The sequence below is a fragment of the Oncorhynchus masou genome, chromosome 12, assembly GCF_036934945.1.
Source record: "Oncorhynchus masou masou isolate Uvic2021 chromosome 12, UVic_Omas_1.1, whole genome shotgun sequence".
Lineage (NCBI taxonomy): Eukaryota > Metazoa > Chordata > Actinopteri > Salmoniformes > Salmonidae > Oncorhynchus > Oncorhynchus masou.
Window position 1 is genome coordinate 50776549 of NC_088223.1, and position 18161 is coordinate 50794709.

Below are 18161 nucleotides of genomic sequence, written 5' to 3' on the forward strand. Positions count from 1 at the left end.
GATTTTAACAGGACAACCTGACCCCACCTGCGCTGTCTAGACTGCTGCATTAATTACTGTTGTTGTTAATTAATTCTGTTGCATTATTCAACAAGTGTGTCAATAGCAGGATACCCTCGGGTTTAAAAATCAACAAGCTTGGCTCCAGATTACACCTATCTATACATACTTTACATTGTTTGTAAAATCACACATAATATCACTATAATCCAAGTGTTCCTTTTGGGAGCTTGCTTTCATTTCAGAGCATCTAATTTGGAAACATTTCAACTGTATTACAGTGCCTTGCGAAAGTATTCGGCCCCCTTGAACTTTGCGACCTTTTGCCACATTTCAGGCTTCAAACATAAAGATATACAACTGTATTTTTTGTGAAGAATCAACAACAAGTGGGACACAATCATGAAGTGGAACGACATTTATTGGATATTTCAAACTTTTTTAACAAATCAAAAACTGAAAAATTTGGCGTGCAAAATTATTCAGCCCCTTTACTTTCAGTGCAGCAAACTCTCTCCAGAAGTTCAGTGAGGATCTCTGAATGATCCAATGTTGACCTAAATGACTAATGATGATAAATACAATCCACCTGTGTGTAATCAAGTCTCCGTATAAATGCACCTGCACTGTGATAGTCTCAGAGGTCCGTTAAAAGCGCAGAGAGCATCATGAAGAACAAGGAACACACCAAGCAGGTCCGAGATACTGTTGTGAAGAAGTTTAAAGCCAGATTTGGATACAAAAAGATTTCCCAAGCTTTAAACATCCCAAGGAGCACTGTGCAAGCGATAATATTGAAATGGAAGGAGTATCAGACCACTGCAAATCTACCAAGACCTGGCCGTCCCTCTAAACTTTCAACTCATACAAGGAGAAGACTGATCAGAGATGCAGCCAAGAGGCCCATGATCACTCTGGATGAACTGCAGAGATCTACAGCTGAGGTGGGAGACTCTGTCCATAGGACAACAATCAGTCATATATTGCACAAATCTGGCCTTTATGGAAGAGTGGCAAGAAGAAAGACATTTCTTAAAGATATCCATAAAAAGTGCCGTTTAAAGTTTGCCACAAGCCACCTGGGAGACACACCCAACATGTGGAAGAAGGTGCTCTGGTCAGATGAAACCAAAATTGAACTTTTTGGCAACAATGCAAAACGTTATGTTTGGCGTAAAATCAACACAGCTCATCACGCTGAACACACCATCCCCACTGTCAAACATGGTGGTGGCAGCATCATGGGTTGGGCCTGCTTTTCTTCAGCAGGGACAGGGAAGATGGTTAAAATTGATGGGAAGATGGATGGAGCCAAATACAGGACCATTCTGGAAGAAAACCTGATGGAGTCTGCAAAAGACCTGAGACTGGGACGGAGATTTGTCTTCCAACAAGACAATGATCCAAAACATAAAGCAAAATCTACAATCGAATGGTTCAAAAATAAACATATCCAGGTGTTAGAATGGCCAAGCCAAAGTCCAGACCTGAATCCAATCGAGAATCTGTGGAAAGAACTGAAAACTGCTGTCCATCCAACTCTCCATCCAACCTCACTGAGCTCGAGCTGTTTTGCAAGGAGGAATGGGAAACAATTTCAGTCTCTCGATGTGCAAAACTGATAGAGACATACCCCAAGCGACTTACCCCATTTCAGCCATTACCAGGATGTGTTTGGCAGGTCATGATAAACATTTCCACGGTCGCAATGTTTATTTAAAAAAATGACAGGCACAAGGAAGAGTCTGAAAGAGTCTCAGGAGTAAAATGAAAGCAATCAATCCAGCGAAATGTAAGTGACAAGTGAACCCCACAAACACAATAAATAGATGGCTGAAATGTGCTACTTAAAGTTTACAGTTTGGAGGGGGAGACAGAACACTAAAGGTACGCCTAGAACATAGCACCTAGAAGATGGGTCATAGAACCAACTCCTAGAGCCATTATGGGGTAGTGACAAAAAGAGACCTGAACCGATGACTGAGTTCTGTAATTTTGTGATTGTCCAAATGTATGCTCTACGCATAACTGAAGAGCAATGTGCAGCTCTAATTCAACTGAGTTTACCTGTTGTGGTTTTGGGACATCATCAGTACTGTAGACTGGTCAAACAAACACTGCCTAGTGTCTACCCTGGCTGCTCTGTTCAGATCCCCGCTAACATGGCTTCCTCCTTGGCTCCTTCTCTTCCCAGTCTTTAGCATATTGGGTTTTCATGCATGGGCTGATCTGTGGGCCGCAAGCTGCCATACGGCCTGGCAGACTCCGTGCAAACAGTCAGAATGCACTTTAGGGCTCTGCACATTTGGGGTTTTGCACAGGAAAGAAACAGGGTCAACGTAGGTTCAATCAGTGAACATACTCATTTAGACATTTCAAACATTCGCATCACAGTCTGTTGAGTGCTATGATAACAAACCCTTCAGTTATCCCAACAGCGACACAATCTCAATTAAATGGAGTGCAGAGTACAGTGATAATCCCAACAATAATAACGAGACGAATGTCAACATTGGTATTGAATGGACTCTTTAAAGGTCAAGAGTTATTCACAGTGCACACAGGAACCAAACACAACATCTTGTCACCCAAATGATTAGGCAACATTGTTTGCCATGTTATTTACAATATCTCCACGTGTCTCTAGTCTTGTCTATTTAATAAAAGAAAAGCTCGCTGGCAACACTGCATATATGGCTTAGGCAGGAATCTGCACTTAGGTAGTAAATTCTACTCTTTAGTTATGTGCAATGTCCATTACAAAGTTAGGATGACATAAACCACAAAAGCCCTAGTCCTGGAGCAACTTTCCTCCCTGCCGCATATCCCTGTGTGGTAATGAAGACGGTCACAGGCCCAGATAGAGGGGGGACAGCAGGTTTGGTAGAAGCAGGGCTGAGACAAGTGACAGGTGCCGCTAGCTAACACAAGCCTGGGCCAGAGATGTGACAGACAGGTGCACATAGATCCAGACGGACAGTAGCTACACACCTAGAGGATGAGTATTGTGCTGTATGTGTGGACAGATTGACAGGATGCCAGGGCTGGATGGAGAGTATTCACTGTTGCTGTTGTATTAGTTAGGTAGAAACATGGGCAGTGCTTGACCAACAGTTCCCCCGTCTCTCTCTCTGCAGCATCCAGCCTGGCAATGTGTCATGACAGGTTGATATACAGTAGAGTGGCTGTAAAATAATTTAAAAAAGGACTTAGGCAACATGGCATACATGACCATTCATTAATGAAGGTACGGTACATGAGTCTGGTGGTAATTACTGTAGGCTGTGCAATGACGATAAGTCCATGGAATAGCAGAATGGGTGAGAAGCTATATTTGTATTGATATAGTCTCCTGTTTATTGAAACCCTTACTCAATTATCAAGCTCCCTGCCCTTTCTGCATTGTCTTGGGGAAATTGTGCTTCATAAAAGGAGAGAACGAGGGAATACTGTATGCGTCTCTGATCCTCCCATGCAAATCACAGTATTTCGCGCCGATATTGGCTGTACTTCAAAAGTTAGCTGCTGTTGCCCGGGCAACGTACACCACAGTTCAGCTTAGCTTGGGCGCCCAGTCGACGTGAGCTGTCACCCATCTCAACCCCCCACCTCCCCCTCTTTCTTTCTCTCGTGTGTTTTCACCATGCCTGGTGTTCTCTCCCTCTAAATTCTCCCTCCTTTTCTCGGTTTCTTTCTCTTGCTCCCTTCTACACTCTCATCTCTCTCCCTCTCGCCCTCTTTCTCTCCCCCTCTCTAATGTCCACCAGGAATCTCCCTGACTTCTCAGTCTTTTAGCGTCGGAGAGTATCAAAAGCACAGTACTGTCTGTTGTTTTTAAAACACACACTGAAGGAAATGATGCACACTCTTAAACACATACAGACATGTCTACAAACATACAGGGCATGCAGTATCTCTAGTCTCTTTATTAGGTACAGTACCTACCACTGCAGTTCTACCATTAGGGCTCTTTTGAGTGTATTATAGTGGCTGTTCAGTGACGTCTGTAGGTTAGACTGAGATATAAACACACCAGACAGGCCACTGAGATTGTGACACGTTCTTTTGATCACACAGCTCTGCCTCATCTCGCTCCTGCTAGCTCTGAGAACACAATCTGGTTCATAGCATTGAGGAGTGAACATTATTTACTCCGAGTACCACCATTAAATATTTTGTCTTGCCCATTCACACATACACAATCCATGTCTCTGTTGTCTCAAGGCTTAAAAATCCTTCTTTAACTTGTCTCCTCCCCTTCATCTACACTGACTGAAGTGGATTTAACAAGTGACATCAATAAGGGATCATAACTTTCACCTGGTCAGTCTAGGTCATTGAGTGTTTTATGTACACTCGGTGTGTATTTAGAAACACAATACAGTCAGGTATACACACCTATGTGTAAGCACAGAGACAAACACGTTAACATACACCGTTCAGGCAAATAACACAAGCCCAAAACGTACGCACATGGACATATACTAACATGGACTTTCACACACAGACACACGCACAGATAAAACACAAACACACTGTTGAATGGGATTAATTTACCCCAGTGAAAATCTCCTGCCAGGCCTGGGCTCATTATCCCAGCAGCAGGAACATGAGATTTCTCTCTTTTCCCCCTCTAGTCAAGCATCCATTATTTAACAGCATGTTGATCACGTTGGGCGTCAGCTCAGAGAGCTCTCTGCTCTCTCTCTTCTATTCCCCCAGCGCTCAGCTCAGCAGCTCCCCATCGCCACATGCACTGAGCAACACAAATCTCTAGCCGACAAACTTGGCCATATTGCTGTATTACTCTGTGTGCGTGCGCGTGTGCATGTTTGCGCATCTCAGACAACCATATTGCAGGGGCTGGAGCACCACTCTGCTTTAGGTCATTGTATCAGCTGGTTTTTATTATTACTTTTCAATCAGCAACAGGTTTAGAGCTGAGACACTGGTGAGGGAACCACTATCCAATCAAATACTTTTTGTAGGTTTGTACAGTAGTGTTATTGGCTGATGGAAACAATCAAGACCCCCAGGCCTATATAGTTGTGAGTTCACAGGTGCATTGTCCTATGGGTCAAAGGACTTGCCTGATGTGTGATGTTTTCATTCTAACTGGTCTGTGATATAAGAGCACAATGGTGTTGGATTTAGTATCCAATCTGAATCAAACATAATTGTCTACGACCGATTGATTGGAATGCAAACCTGCTTTCATAGTAAGGCCACAGGTCCAGCAGTAAGAAAGGCTGCTGCGGTCCTCCCGGGTGGCGCAGTGGTCTAGGGCACTGCATCGCAGCTCTAGCTGTGCCACCAAAGACTCTGGGTTCGCATCCAGCCAGCCGTGACCGGGAGGTCCGTGGGGCGACGCACAATTGGCCTAGCGTCGTCTGGGTTAGGGAGGGTTTGGCCGGTAGGGATATCCTTGTCTCATCGCACACCAGTGACTCCTGTGGCGGGCCGGGCACAGTGCGCGCTAACAAAGGTAGCCAGGTGCATGGTGTTTCCTCCGACACATTGGTGCGGCTGGCTTCCGGGTTGGAGGCGCGCTGTGTTAAGAAGCAGTGCGGCTTGGTTGGGTTGTGTTTCGACCTTCGTCTCTCCCAAGCCCGTACGGGAGTTGTAGCGATGAGGCAAGATAGTAGTTACTAACAAATGAAAAGGGGGTAAAATTGATTTTAAAAATAAAAAAGCGTGGCAACATTAACTTTTTATACAGTATTATGCAGCACGCAAAGCCAACACCAAAGTCTTTCGACCACTGACACAGATTAGCTTCAGTGCAAAAAAAAAGCCCTTTGTTGCTCCCAAAGCAATGGATGTGATGTTGGATGGGATGTTTTCAGAGGATGTCTGGCAGACAGGTGCTGTCTTATTCATGGGTTTAGATTTGTTTTAACGACCCAGTGAAGTTATTCCTTCTGACTAAAGTTTTGTTTCCTGTCGTATTGCAGTATTATTGGCTTTCTCATCAGAAATGACGGCACCCTCTGGTTGGAACACAACACAATCCGTTCCCTCTTTATAGGGATCGGAGATACATATAGTAATTACTCAGAGGGCTTTATCTGCCACCACTATGTTGAGCAAACTTTTGTTAAGATGTTTATACATACTGGATTGTTGACTCTCACTAAAAAAAAGAGGTTGTGTTATCTGGGGGAATAAATCACGTGGATATTTTTATTCCACACATCCGATTGTACATTTACAGCGATTCAGAAATTATAATATACTGTGGAAGCATCCATAATTAAAGTAGGCCACATTTTGGAAGAATTTGTTGACAGAACTTTTCCCCTCTGCCATTTCTGCATAAAGAAGAAAAAGTTTGACTTTCGTTTAGGTGTCTTGAAGGGCGGGGTTTAGCTTTATGCATATAAGCGCCATAATTGAACAGGCTCAGCAGGTTTAACCAACGCATTGGAGGATAGAGTATCTGTTTTAGGCATTAGTTGTAACATGAATTGTAGAAGCCGGTACAAGGAAGACATCTAACTATCCTGCGGCAATCCCTTGTTGTGTCCTTACGGTGGTACGCAAACGTTCAGCACCAGCACGAATGAAAACAAGAGGCTGGTCGCTGTTTCAGCACCACGGCCGTTAAAAAGCTCTCATCTGCCCCGCCCCCTATATCTGGGGCCCTTAGCGTTTGGATTGGATTGTACTGTACTACATGAAGTCATGTTCCCTGGTACAATACATCCCGCAGAGGGAACAAATGTCATAGGAAGAACAAGCTAGCTAAAGTCGAATAATCCTCTGCACCATCAGTCTGGACCAGAGTTAAAGTAGCTTGCAAACATTATCACATAAAGTAAGCTTTTTTTTTTTTTTTTTTAAACAAAACATTATGCGATTAGAATTCTCTGGGCTCTTTTCCCCATGCTTAACTTTAAGTCTGAAGTATTTGTGTCCTAGCCTCAGAGCAGGTGATCACGGACTGTCTGGACATCCCATTGGGGTGTGTTTTCTCACCTCACTGTGTTGTCTCACTGTGTTGTCTCCACAGCCGTGCCCTTCCCCCTGAGTCATCGCCTCACGTTGAAGGAGGTCTTTGACAGTGAGGGGAAGCCCAGGGTGGACCTGCTCAAAGCCCACCTCACCAAGGAGGGCCGCGTGGAGGAGGCCGTGGCACTGCGCATCGTCAACGAGGGCGCCGCCATCTTGCGCCAGGAGAAAACCATGCTGGATATAGAAGCACCAGTCACAGGTGAGGAATAGAGATCACCTTTACCTGTTTGACTGGTGAAACAAACGATGACTAACGTTCATATCACGGTCCAACAGGGAGGAAGGAAGGCAGACCTGTCTGTTGAAGACAGACCTGTCAGAATAGATATGATTTCTTCTGGTTACTTGGTCCAGTGGCGAGTGAGAACGAGTATTATGAGTGACTAGGTTGCTGTGAGAGTGGGTCTGTGGGTCTAAAGTGCTTCAGACTGAGGGACTCTTTTATAAGCAGGTTAACGTGAGAGTGAGTCTGAGCTCTGGAGTAAACCTGCACTGTAGAGAACTTGGTATTTTGGCTATCTGGGAGAATGTACTTTCGTTTGATGTATAAATGTATGTGTGTGAAGGTGTCTTACTGTACTATGTCTATAAGCAAATATTTGTGTGCAAGTAGAGTGTCTGAAAGTGAAACAGGAAGACAAGCATAGAGAGTCTGGGAGTGAGTGTGCAAATGAATGACCTGAAATACAAAAATAAACTCCAAAGCACCTGACTGGAGTTGAAATGAAGATGAAAAGTAGAGACGGCAAAGCAGGACTCTCTATATGCAGAGTCCCATATCGGGTAGCTGTCACTTTCAAGTGTTACGGGCATGTAAGAATAATATATTTCTCAAGCACCTCAAGCGCTCTGTATCTCTCTTTATCTTTCTTTTCAAGTATCAGAGCGTCAATGTTGAGTGTTGTTTGAAGATACCTCTCAGACAGGCACTTATACATGATGAGGACCAGAGTATACTGAGGCTTGTTCAACCAATCACAGAAGTCCAGCGGTTTGTCACCTCACCTGTATTTAAAGGGTTTGATTCCAAAACGCAATAAACACACATTTTTCACATTTAGCTTTTTTTTTTTTTATCTGAAAATGAATTGTTCCTTTCTATGAACATTTACTTTAGATGTGCTTTAGAATGTGTTTTGTTGCAAAACGCGATATCGGACACTATGCGCTGTGTCCCGAGCCTTGTGTTTAGACAGTTGGGACATTGACGTTTCTGCATTATGATGCATTTACATGACACTACAACATTCTATGGCAGCCATGTTATCTCCCATTAACAGAATGACAATTATGATGTGTTTAGCCTACATGACAGTTCAGCCATGTTAGTACCCCATTATCGTCACACATGGAATTTAGTAAAAAAAAAATATATATATTACAAATTCAAAGAGTTGGCCAAACTCTCTAAATATATGGCTCTGGCTAGATCCACTGTCCAGATGCATGGAACATTCCATATGTTTCTTGTCACTAGCGTAAAAGTTAATCATTTAGCGAATCATTTCCATTATATTTGTCTGTTCAGTCATAAGTTAGTTTTTTCTAAATATCTTTTCCACACTTAGGAATGTAATCATATTAAAAACATTTTTATTTACCATCGCTAGGACCCAGATCTCAATACTTAGGTCACTTTTTCAAAACTTCATACAGATCTCCTAACCAACTTTCAGCTTGGCACAGCAGTTAATTTCACATCCAAAATGCACGAACACTACAAAAACACTTCATACATGTCTCAAATCAACTCATTCTTCCATAACACTAGCAAAGGTTGTCACCCAACAAGCACACTGTCAGTCATAAATCAACGACCTATAAAAACACCAACAACGGGTAGCATTGCGCAATGTTTTCTTTTGTCAAATGTCTTTACAAAACAAGAATGACACCTCTCTACTATTCAGAATTCATTGCAGTATATGTTACAGGAATGAATCAGACATGATGTCATATGTTATGCCATTTTACCATTGAGTGATTCCAAAATACAAGATTTTGTATATACACCATCTACCGGATACAGTAGCAATGCTTGTCAACCCTGTCTTCTGCATGTGGCCACAGGTTCTCATCCACATCACATCTTATGTCATCTTGGGCAACGCACCTAGGAACTAATCTATTGGCCTGGTCCATCCCTGGCAATCTTCCTCCTCTGTCAGCCACTTCTCTTATCTCTGGCTGGGTCCATGTTTACATTTACAGTACAGCATTACTCCTAAGATGTCCCCTTTTGTATAGATGGTAATGAAATTGAAAGACTTAACACCTTTTGTAGGGGTTCAGCTACAACGGGAATCAGCTGTGGTGTGTCTAATTGTTTTGATAGTATTTCATTTGTTAGATGTGGAATATATTTCGGTATAGTATTACTGTAGAAGTGTAGGAAATTGCTGTCTTATTCAATGTTGTGTTATGTTAGGTTTTGAACTTAAGTTTAACAGTTTTGAATAGAGTATGTACAAATATGCAAACTGGCCTGTAGGTACAGTGCCTTGCGAAAGTATTCGGCCCCCTTGAACTTTGCGACCTTTTGCCACATTTCAGGCTTCAAACATAAAGATATAAAACTGTATTTTTTGTGAAGAATCAACAACAAGTGGGACACAATCATGAAGTGGAATGACATTTATTGGATATTTCAAACTTTTTTAACAAATCAAAAACTGAAAAATTTGGCGTGCAAAATTATTCAGCCCATTTACTTTCAGTGCAGCAAACTCTCTCCAGAAGTTCAGTGAGGATCTCTGAATGATCCAATGTTGACCTAAATGACTAATGATGATAAATACAATCCACCTGTGTGTAATCAAGTCTCCGTATAAATGCACCTGCACTGTGATAGTCTCAGAGGTCCGTTAAAAGCGCAGAGAGCATCATGAAGAACAAGGAACACACCAGGCAGGTCCGAGATACTGTTGTGAAGAAGTTTAAAGCCGGATTTGGATACAAAAAGATTTCCCAAGCTTTAAACATCCCAAGGAGCACTGTGCAAGCGATAATATTGAAATGGAAGGAGTATCAGACCACTGCAAATCTACCAAGACCTGGCCGTCCCTCTAAACTTTCAGCTCATACAAGGAGAAGACTGATCAGAGATGCAGCCAAGAGGCCCATGATCACTCTGGATGAACTGCAGAGATCTACAGCTGAGGTGGGAGACTCTGTCCATAGGACAACAATCAGTCGTATATTGCACAAATCTGGCCTTTATGGAAGAGTGGCAAAAGAAAGCCATTTCTTAAAGATATCCATAAAAAGTGTCGTGTAAAGTTTGCCACAAGCCACCTGGGAGACACACCAAACATGTGGAAGAAGGTGCTCTGGTCAGATGAAACCAAAATTGAACTTTTTGGCAACAATGCAAAACGTTATGTTTGGCGTAAAAGCAACACAGCTCATCACCCTGAACACACCATACCCACTGTCAAACATGGTGGTGGCAGCATCATGGTTTGGGCCTGCTTTTCTTCAGCAGGGACAGGGAAGATGGATGGAGCCAAATACAGGACCATTCTGGAAGAAAACCTGATGGAGTCTGCAAAAGACCTGAGACTGGGACGGAGATTTGTCTTCCAACAAGACAATGATCCAAAACATAAAGCAAAATCTACAATGGAATGGTTCAAAAATAAACATATCCAGGTGTTAGAATGGCCAAGTCAAAGTCCAGACCTGAATCCAATCGAGAATCTGTGGAAAGAACTGAAAACTGCTGTTCACAAATGCTCTCCATCCAACCTCACTGAGCTCGAGCTGTTTTGCAAGGAGGAATGGGAAAAAATTTCAGTCTCTCGATGTGCTAAACTGATAGAGACATACCCCATGCGACTTACAGCTGTAATCGCAGCAAAAGGTGGCGCTACAAGGTATTAACTTAAGGGGGCCGAATACTTTCGCAAGGCACTGTACATAGAATTTTGGGTGGTGCTTGTGAGTGAGAAAATAATTCATGAAATTTGAAAGATGTAGTCATTGAATGCATTTTGTGCCAAAGCAATGAACAATGATCGACAGTTTAGCCCACATAGACTGCTGTTGTACTCACTGTGTGAAGAGTTTTGAAAAAGTGATTGAGGAATGGGTCCTAGTGATTTTTTTTTTTAAACCACAGGCTTAGTCATCCAGATGTGGCCATCGAGTCTCTGGTCCTGGCTTTCGGGCTCTCTCTATCACCCCGCACCTTTTCTATGGTAGTGGAGGTGGCTTTGACACCGGTGCGTTGACAGGGGATCAGTGTATTGGCCTATCTGGAGCTCCACACTGCTGCGGTGACTTCCCATATTAAGTCACAGGGGTTCATAATGAATCATGAGAAAAGTTGTTAGACTCTGGCTCAGCACTTTCAGTTTCTGTGTCTCATTCTGGACTCGGGTTCTGAATCATGTGTTTTTGTCCCAACAGAGGAGAGTCGCATACTGGCTCTATCTGGCACGGTTTCAGCTGGGACACTTGTCCCAGGGATTATTGGGTCTGCTGGCCAGTTCGATAGCTGTGGTGCCTCTGGGAGGGCTGTTGATGCGTCTGTCAGCGCTGGGGGATTGCTACGCATCTTGATGCATCTCGACAGAGCCATCGGTTGGCGTCCCTTGTCTTGTCTAAGGGCGTTGACTCCTTGGAAGGACCCGTGTTGGTGGTGGCGTGCATCAACAGGTAGGGAGGGATGTGGTCTATGGTCTTCACGGTTTCCACAGACGCGAAATTCAGAGATCTGACCTGGGATCCGCGTCCTAAATTCAGACTTTTGTCTCGGATCTGGGTCAGGTCTGATATAATTGCCACGAGTCTCGGGCATGTGCAATTAATATTGATGTACCGACTGGACCCGATTGGACCTGTTCTCTGTTAATTTTGTGTTTGTGTGTTGAGAACTGCGCAAACTTGTTATCTGTGTCAGCCAATTGAAACTCAATAAAACGTATCGCTTATGTCCAGCTGAAACTGGTTCCGGCTGCTCATCTCACTTACGCCTGCTGCTGCTGAAGAGAGAGAGAGAGAGAGAGAGAGAGAGAGAGAGAGAGAGAGAGAGAGAGAGAGAGAGAGAGAGAGAGAGAGAGAGAGAGAGAGAGAGAGAGAGAGAGAGAGAGAGAGAGAGAGAGAGAGAGAGAGAGAGAGAGAGAGAGAGAGAGAGAGAGAGAGAGAGAGAGAGAGAGAGAGAGAGAGAGAGAGAGAGAGAGAGAGAGAGAGAGAGAGAGAGAGAGAGAGAGAGAGAGAGAGAGAGAGAGAGAGAGAGAGAGAGAGAGAGAGAGAGAGAGAGAGAGAGAGAGAGAGAGAGAGAGAGAGAGAGAGAGAGAGAGAGAGAGAGAGAGAGAGAGAGAGAGAGAGAGAGAGAGAGAGAGAGAGAGAGAGAGGAGCCTTGGTCTAGGCTACTGTTGATTGTGAAGATGGAGTCCTTTTTTGTTGAAGTTAACAAAAGAAAGAGTACAGTGAAAAGATGGGGAATGTTTCTGTATTGTAGTGGACAAAGAGGAGAAGAACGTTGGAGAGGCCAAATGGACTGTGCAACTCACTATTGAGGTTGGAAGCAATTTTCTACTTATTTTCGTATTTATTATCAATTGTTTAGTCATTTTTATTTATTCATTATTTTACCAGGTAAGTTGACTGAGAACACGTTCTCATTTGCAGCAACCACCTGGGGAATAGTTACAGGGGAGAGGGGGGGGGGGGTGCATGAGAGAATTGTAAACTGGGGATTATTAGGTGACTGTGGTGGTTTGAGGGCCAGATTGGGAATTTAGCCAGGACACCGGGGTTAACACCCCTACTCTTACAATAAGTGCCATGGGATCTTTAATGACCTCAGAGTCAGGACACCTGTTTAATGTCCCACCTGAAAGACAGCACCCTACACAGGGAAGTGTCCCCAATCAGTGCCCTGGGGCATTGGGATACTTTTTTAGAACAGAGGAAAGAATGCCTCCTACTGGCTGTCCAACACCACTTCCACCAGCATGTGGTCTCCAATCCAGGGACTGACCAGGACCAACCCTGCTTAGCTTCAGAAGCAAGCCAGCAGTGGGATGCAGGGTGGTATGCTGCTGGCAAATTATTTTCTTTGTAATTATTGTTGTAGGCCTATTTAATCATCTAAACCTGTTCTTTAAATAGCCTGTGCAAAAAGTGTTTTGTTTGATTTTGTTGAGACATTTTTGTTGGCTAAATTAAGTTCCAAAGGAAGTGCACACAAGCACACATCATTTTTTGATCATTTGTTTTTGTTTTTAAGGACACGTAACTGTGTCTCTCTCTTAAACCTGGCCCATTATCTGCTCGCATGGAGCAGTGCGCATTTCCTATCTTTCAATTTGACGTATCTTCCCAGGTCCCTCAACACGGATGCAGATATATGTTCCGGGGGGGTCCTATCTCTACAGAGTGGAGACCGCACCCCTCGGGTGGTTGCCCAGATTTGGGACCAGTTCAGCACGGTCGACGTAGATCTTTGCGCATCGCGTGCATTGCCGTCTGTTCTTCTCAATGAAGGATCTGCGCGCTCTGTTGGGAATGGAGGCTTTGGCATATCAGTGGCCTCTGACCCTGCTCTATACGTTTCTTCCGGTGGACCTCATTCGTGGAGAGGGTCTGTCAGGAGGGTCTGTTGTTGATTCTGGTGGCTTCCCGTTGGCCCAGATGACCCTGGTTCCCGGAGATCATCCGCTTGTTGGGCGGGGGACCCGTGGAGGTATATATTGTCCCAGGCGCACGGGAGAGTTTGGCACCCACAACCGCAGATATGGGATCTGTGTCTGTTGTGCGCTTTACACATGTACACTACATGACCAAAAGTATGTGTACACCTGCTCGTCGAACATCTCATTCCAAAATCATGGGCATTAAAATGGAGCTGGTTCTCCCTTTGCTGCTATATCAGCCTCCACACTTTTGGGAAGGCTTTCCACTAGATTTTGGAACATTGCTGCGGGGACTTGCTTCCATTCAGCCATAAAAGCTTTAGTAAGGTCGGGCACTGATGTTGAGCGATTAGGCCTGGCTCACAGTCGGCGTTCAAATTGATCCCAAAGGTGTTCGATTGGGTTGAGGTCAGGACTCTGTGCAGGCCAGTCAAGTTCTTCCACAACGAACTTGACAAACCATTTCTGTATGGACCTCAGTTTGTGCACGGGGTATTGTCATGCTAAAAGAGGAAAGGGCCTTCCCCAACCTGTTGCCACAACGTTGGAAGCACAGAATCGTCTAGAATGTCATTGTATGCTGAAGCATTAAGAGTTCCCTTCACTGGAACTAAGGGGCCTAGCCCGAACCATGAAATACAGCCCCAGACCATTATTCCTCATCCACCAAACTTTACAGTATGCATTATGTATTCGGGCTGGTAGTGCTCCCCTGGCATCCACCAAACCAAGATTAATCTTTCGGACTGCCAGGTGGTGACCCGTGATTCATCACTCCAGAGAACGTGTTTCTACTGATCCAGAGTCCAATGGCGGAGAGCTTTACACCACTCCAGCCGGCGCTTGGCAGTGCACATGGTGATCTTAGGCTTGTGTGCAGCTGCTCGGCCATGGAAATCCATTTCATAAAGCTCCCGACGAACAGTTCTTGTGCTGACATTGCTTCCAGAGGCAGTTTGGAACTCGGTAGTGAGTGTTGCAACTGAGAACAGACCATTTTTAGGCTCTACGCGCTTGAGCACTCAGCGGTCCCGTTCTGTGAGCTTGTGTTGCCTACCACTATGCGGCTGAACCATTGTTGCTCCTAGACGTTTCCACTTCACAATAACAGCACTTACAGTTGACCGGGGCAGCTCTAGCAGGGCAGAAATTTGACGAACTGACTTGTTGGAAAGGTGGCATCTTATAACTGTGCCATGTTGAAAGCCACTGAGCTCTTCAGTAAGGCCATTCTGCTGCCAATGTTTGTCTATGGAGATTGCATGGCTGTATACACCTGTCAGCAACAGGTGTGACTGAAATAGCCATATCCACTTATTTGAAGGGGTGTCTACATACTTTTGTGTATATAGTGTATACGGATAGGACCAAGGATATCTGCATTGTGAGCAGCGTTTGTATTTTTTTTTTGCCAATCCAGCTCGGGGTAGGGCCCTTTCTAAGCGTCTCTCTCATTGCACTGTGGAGGCTATGTCCCTGGCATATGACACCAAAGGATAATGGTTGCCTAGCGATATGCATACTCACTCCACTCGGGGTCTGACAGCTCCTTGGGCATTGTTCAAGAGCATGACAAGTGGGGATACTTGTGCTGCAGTAAATTGGGGTTTCCCACATACCTTTTGTGAGGTTTTATCACTTGGATGTAACTGTTCCTAGTGTGGCTCCTAGTGTTCTTATGGCTGGCTCCGGGAGTGGGAGTTAGGCAGCGTGCAGGTTGTGCATTTATCCGGGTTACCACAGTTCCTATGTAATTGAGCCTTGGGCTGCCTGTGGGTGCGGCAGCGTGTAAAGTGTGCATTATTCGGGTTACCATAGTTTCCTTTGGGCGTGCGCCTTGAGCTGCCGTGGCAGTGCGCGCGTACACAAGTTACTGCAGGTTTCCTGTGGGCTTGAGCCTCCAGCTGCCGTGGTTCATCGACTCCGGTCGATGCTATGCAGAGCACGTGTTGCGCTTTACAGAGTCACGACAGGTGTCCTGTTTTTTTGGGACTTGCGATTCCTTGTACGAGTTCTGGTTTTTCCGGCTCACAAGGTAAGTATTGTTCTTGGAACCGTGGGGTCTGTGGACTTAGGCTGTGGTGGCAGCGTGTCAGTACACATAGCCAAGTTGCAGCAGGTTCTTGTTCCCTATATGGGGCTCTGACAGATCAGTCCTCATCAGGCTCTGACAGTTCAGGCTTCTCCGGTAAGTATTAGGGAAGAGGATGGCTTCCGTAACCTCTTTTTGGAGTCGGTGACACGTATGTGTGCTTGGGCTGCTACGGGCCTGGCCTCCAAGTTTGGTATCATCTGAGCCGGCTTGGGGCGTGATTGTATGTCCCTTAGTATGTTATTCCGAGTGACCGATTGAAAGGGAACATAAGGTTATGAATATAATTGCTGTTACCTGAAGGAGGGAACGAGGTATAACATATTTTGGTCCAACATATTTGGGCTCACTGAGTTGAGGAATACTTGCAGCCCCAGTATTATAGCCAGGAAGGCGGGGCTTCCGAGGGCGGGCTTAGCATCCATTGGTCCGGTCCGTAGGGCGTGATTTCAGTTTTCTTCAGGTGAATATGATTGGTCGTTGATTTCGAGGTATGTTATACCTCGTTCCCTCCTTCAGGGAACAATAGTTATATTCATAAGTGTTCATTCTCTTGTACAGTGACTCCACTCAGCCCACAGCGATGGTAGAGCTGAACAGCCCAACAGTCCAGACAAATCCACACTACTGAGCATGAACACATCCCAGCGAAAGCTGCTTGGCTGCTTCAGCACCCAGGTGGTTCAAATGGTCTAAGATAGCCTTTCAAAACACTAGGCACCTTTTTGGATATTGTAAACATGAGAAGCAATTGCGAGAGTCAGAGAGCGTTTACATGAGTGTGCATGCGTGTGTTTGTTGTAGATAGACATGTGAAATAGCTTTCTGGTTGTACTGGAGAACAATAATACAAGTAATAGTATTTACCATTACGTCTAATCCCATAACAAGTAGACCTATTTACCATTACGTCTAATCCCATAGCAGGTAGACCTATTTACCATTACGTCTAATCCCATAGCAGGTAGACCTATTTACCATTACGTCTAATCCCATAGCAGGTAGACCTATTTACCATTACGTCTAATCCCATAGCAGGTAGACCTATTTACCATTACGTCTAATACCATAGCAGGTAGACCTATTTACCATTACGTCTAATCCCATAGCAGGTAGACCTATTTACCATTACGTCTAATCCCATAGCAGGTAGACCTATTTACCATTACGTCTAATCCCATAGCAGGTAGACCTATTTACCATTACGTCTAATCCCATAGCAGGTAGACCTATTTACCATTACGTCTAATCCCATAGCAGGTAGACCTATTTACCATTACGTCTAATCCCATAGCAGGTAGACCTATTTACCATTACGTCTAATCCCATAGCAAGTAGGCTCAATTTACCATTGTCTAATGGAGTAGCAGGAAGACCTATTTACCATGGACGTCTAATCCCATAGCAGGTAGATTCCATTTACCATTACGTCTAATCCAGCAACTATTATGAGCCGTCCTCCCTCAGGATCCTCCACTGGTCTAATGGCTGGAATGGAGTCAATGGAATGGTATCAACCTCATGGAAACAATATGCTTGATTCCATTATTCCATTAACACTGTTCCAGCAACTATTATGAGCCGTCCTCCCCTCAGGATCCTCCACTGGTCTAGTGCCATAGCAGGTAGACCTATTTACCATTACGTCTAATCCCATAGCAAGTAGGTTCTCTTCTATACTCATCAGCCTGTTCTACTCTCCCCCATGTCTGAATCCCCTGTCATACTACGGCCATGGATGGAGAGGAAGGCTGGAGTAAGGCAGTAGAGGACACAGGAAGTCACCGTTTACCATACTACATCAGCAGCTAGTGTTCACTTGGACTGGGCTGTAATGTGAGTCCCGACCCATTTGCTTTGTCAGATAACTGCCCATTTATCCCGTGTTTATACAGGTGATTACATTGAGATTAGAAATCTATTTGTACGCTGGTGCCTGCCTGTCCTTGTTCGTGTGCTATAATTTATTTAGAAGTAGGCACACTGTGTGTCACCGACATTAGGGGTCATAGGTTCTTCGAATTCTAGTTTCATTTCATTTGGTATTAGTATCCATTTTCATTTAATTCCTGCTCTGAAAAAAGGCATTGGTTTCCATTGTGCAGCATGTGTTACCAAGATATACTAGGAGTTGTGAACATGATGAATAGACATAGCCCAATGTACAGATGGCTCCTCCCCTGGCATTGAGTGATTGATTGGTGGACTGACTGACGAAATGGTTGATTGGTTGGTGGGAGATGGTAAATGGAGACGGGATACCTTAGTTACAGTACAAGGGGTAGTCCTTCGACCCTCTGGTGAACAAGCGCCACAAACATGAGGGTCATATGCTTCATTTGTTGAGCATGAAATATGGATGATGATGTGGGTATCAGTGCTAAGACATTCTTAAGAATAGAGTTGCAAAGTGT

The 18161-nt window shown here is 44.5% G+C and overlaps 1 protein-coding gene across 2 annotated transcripts in view; it reads left to right on the plus strand.

Annotated features, from left to right (window-relative positions):
* ppp3ca (protein phosphatase 3, catalytic subunit, alpha isozyme) overlaps positions 1 to 18161 on the plus strand; it is a 52457-nt gene that overhangs the window by 16574 nt on the left and 17722 nt on the right. For both annotated transcript variants that reach the window (XM_064980985.1, XM_064980984.1), the window contains exon 2: positions 7013 to 7213. In XM_064980985.1, coding sequence (XP_064837057.1) covers positions 7013 to 7213 — 201 coding nt within the window. The remainder of the gene's footprint in view (positions 1 to 7012; positions 7214 to 18161) is intronic.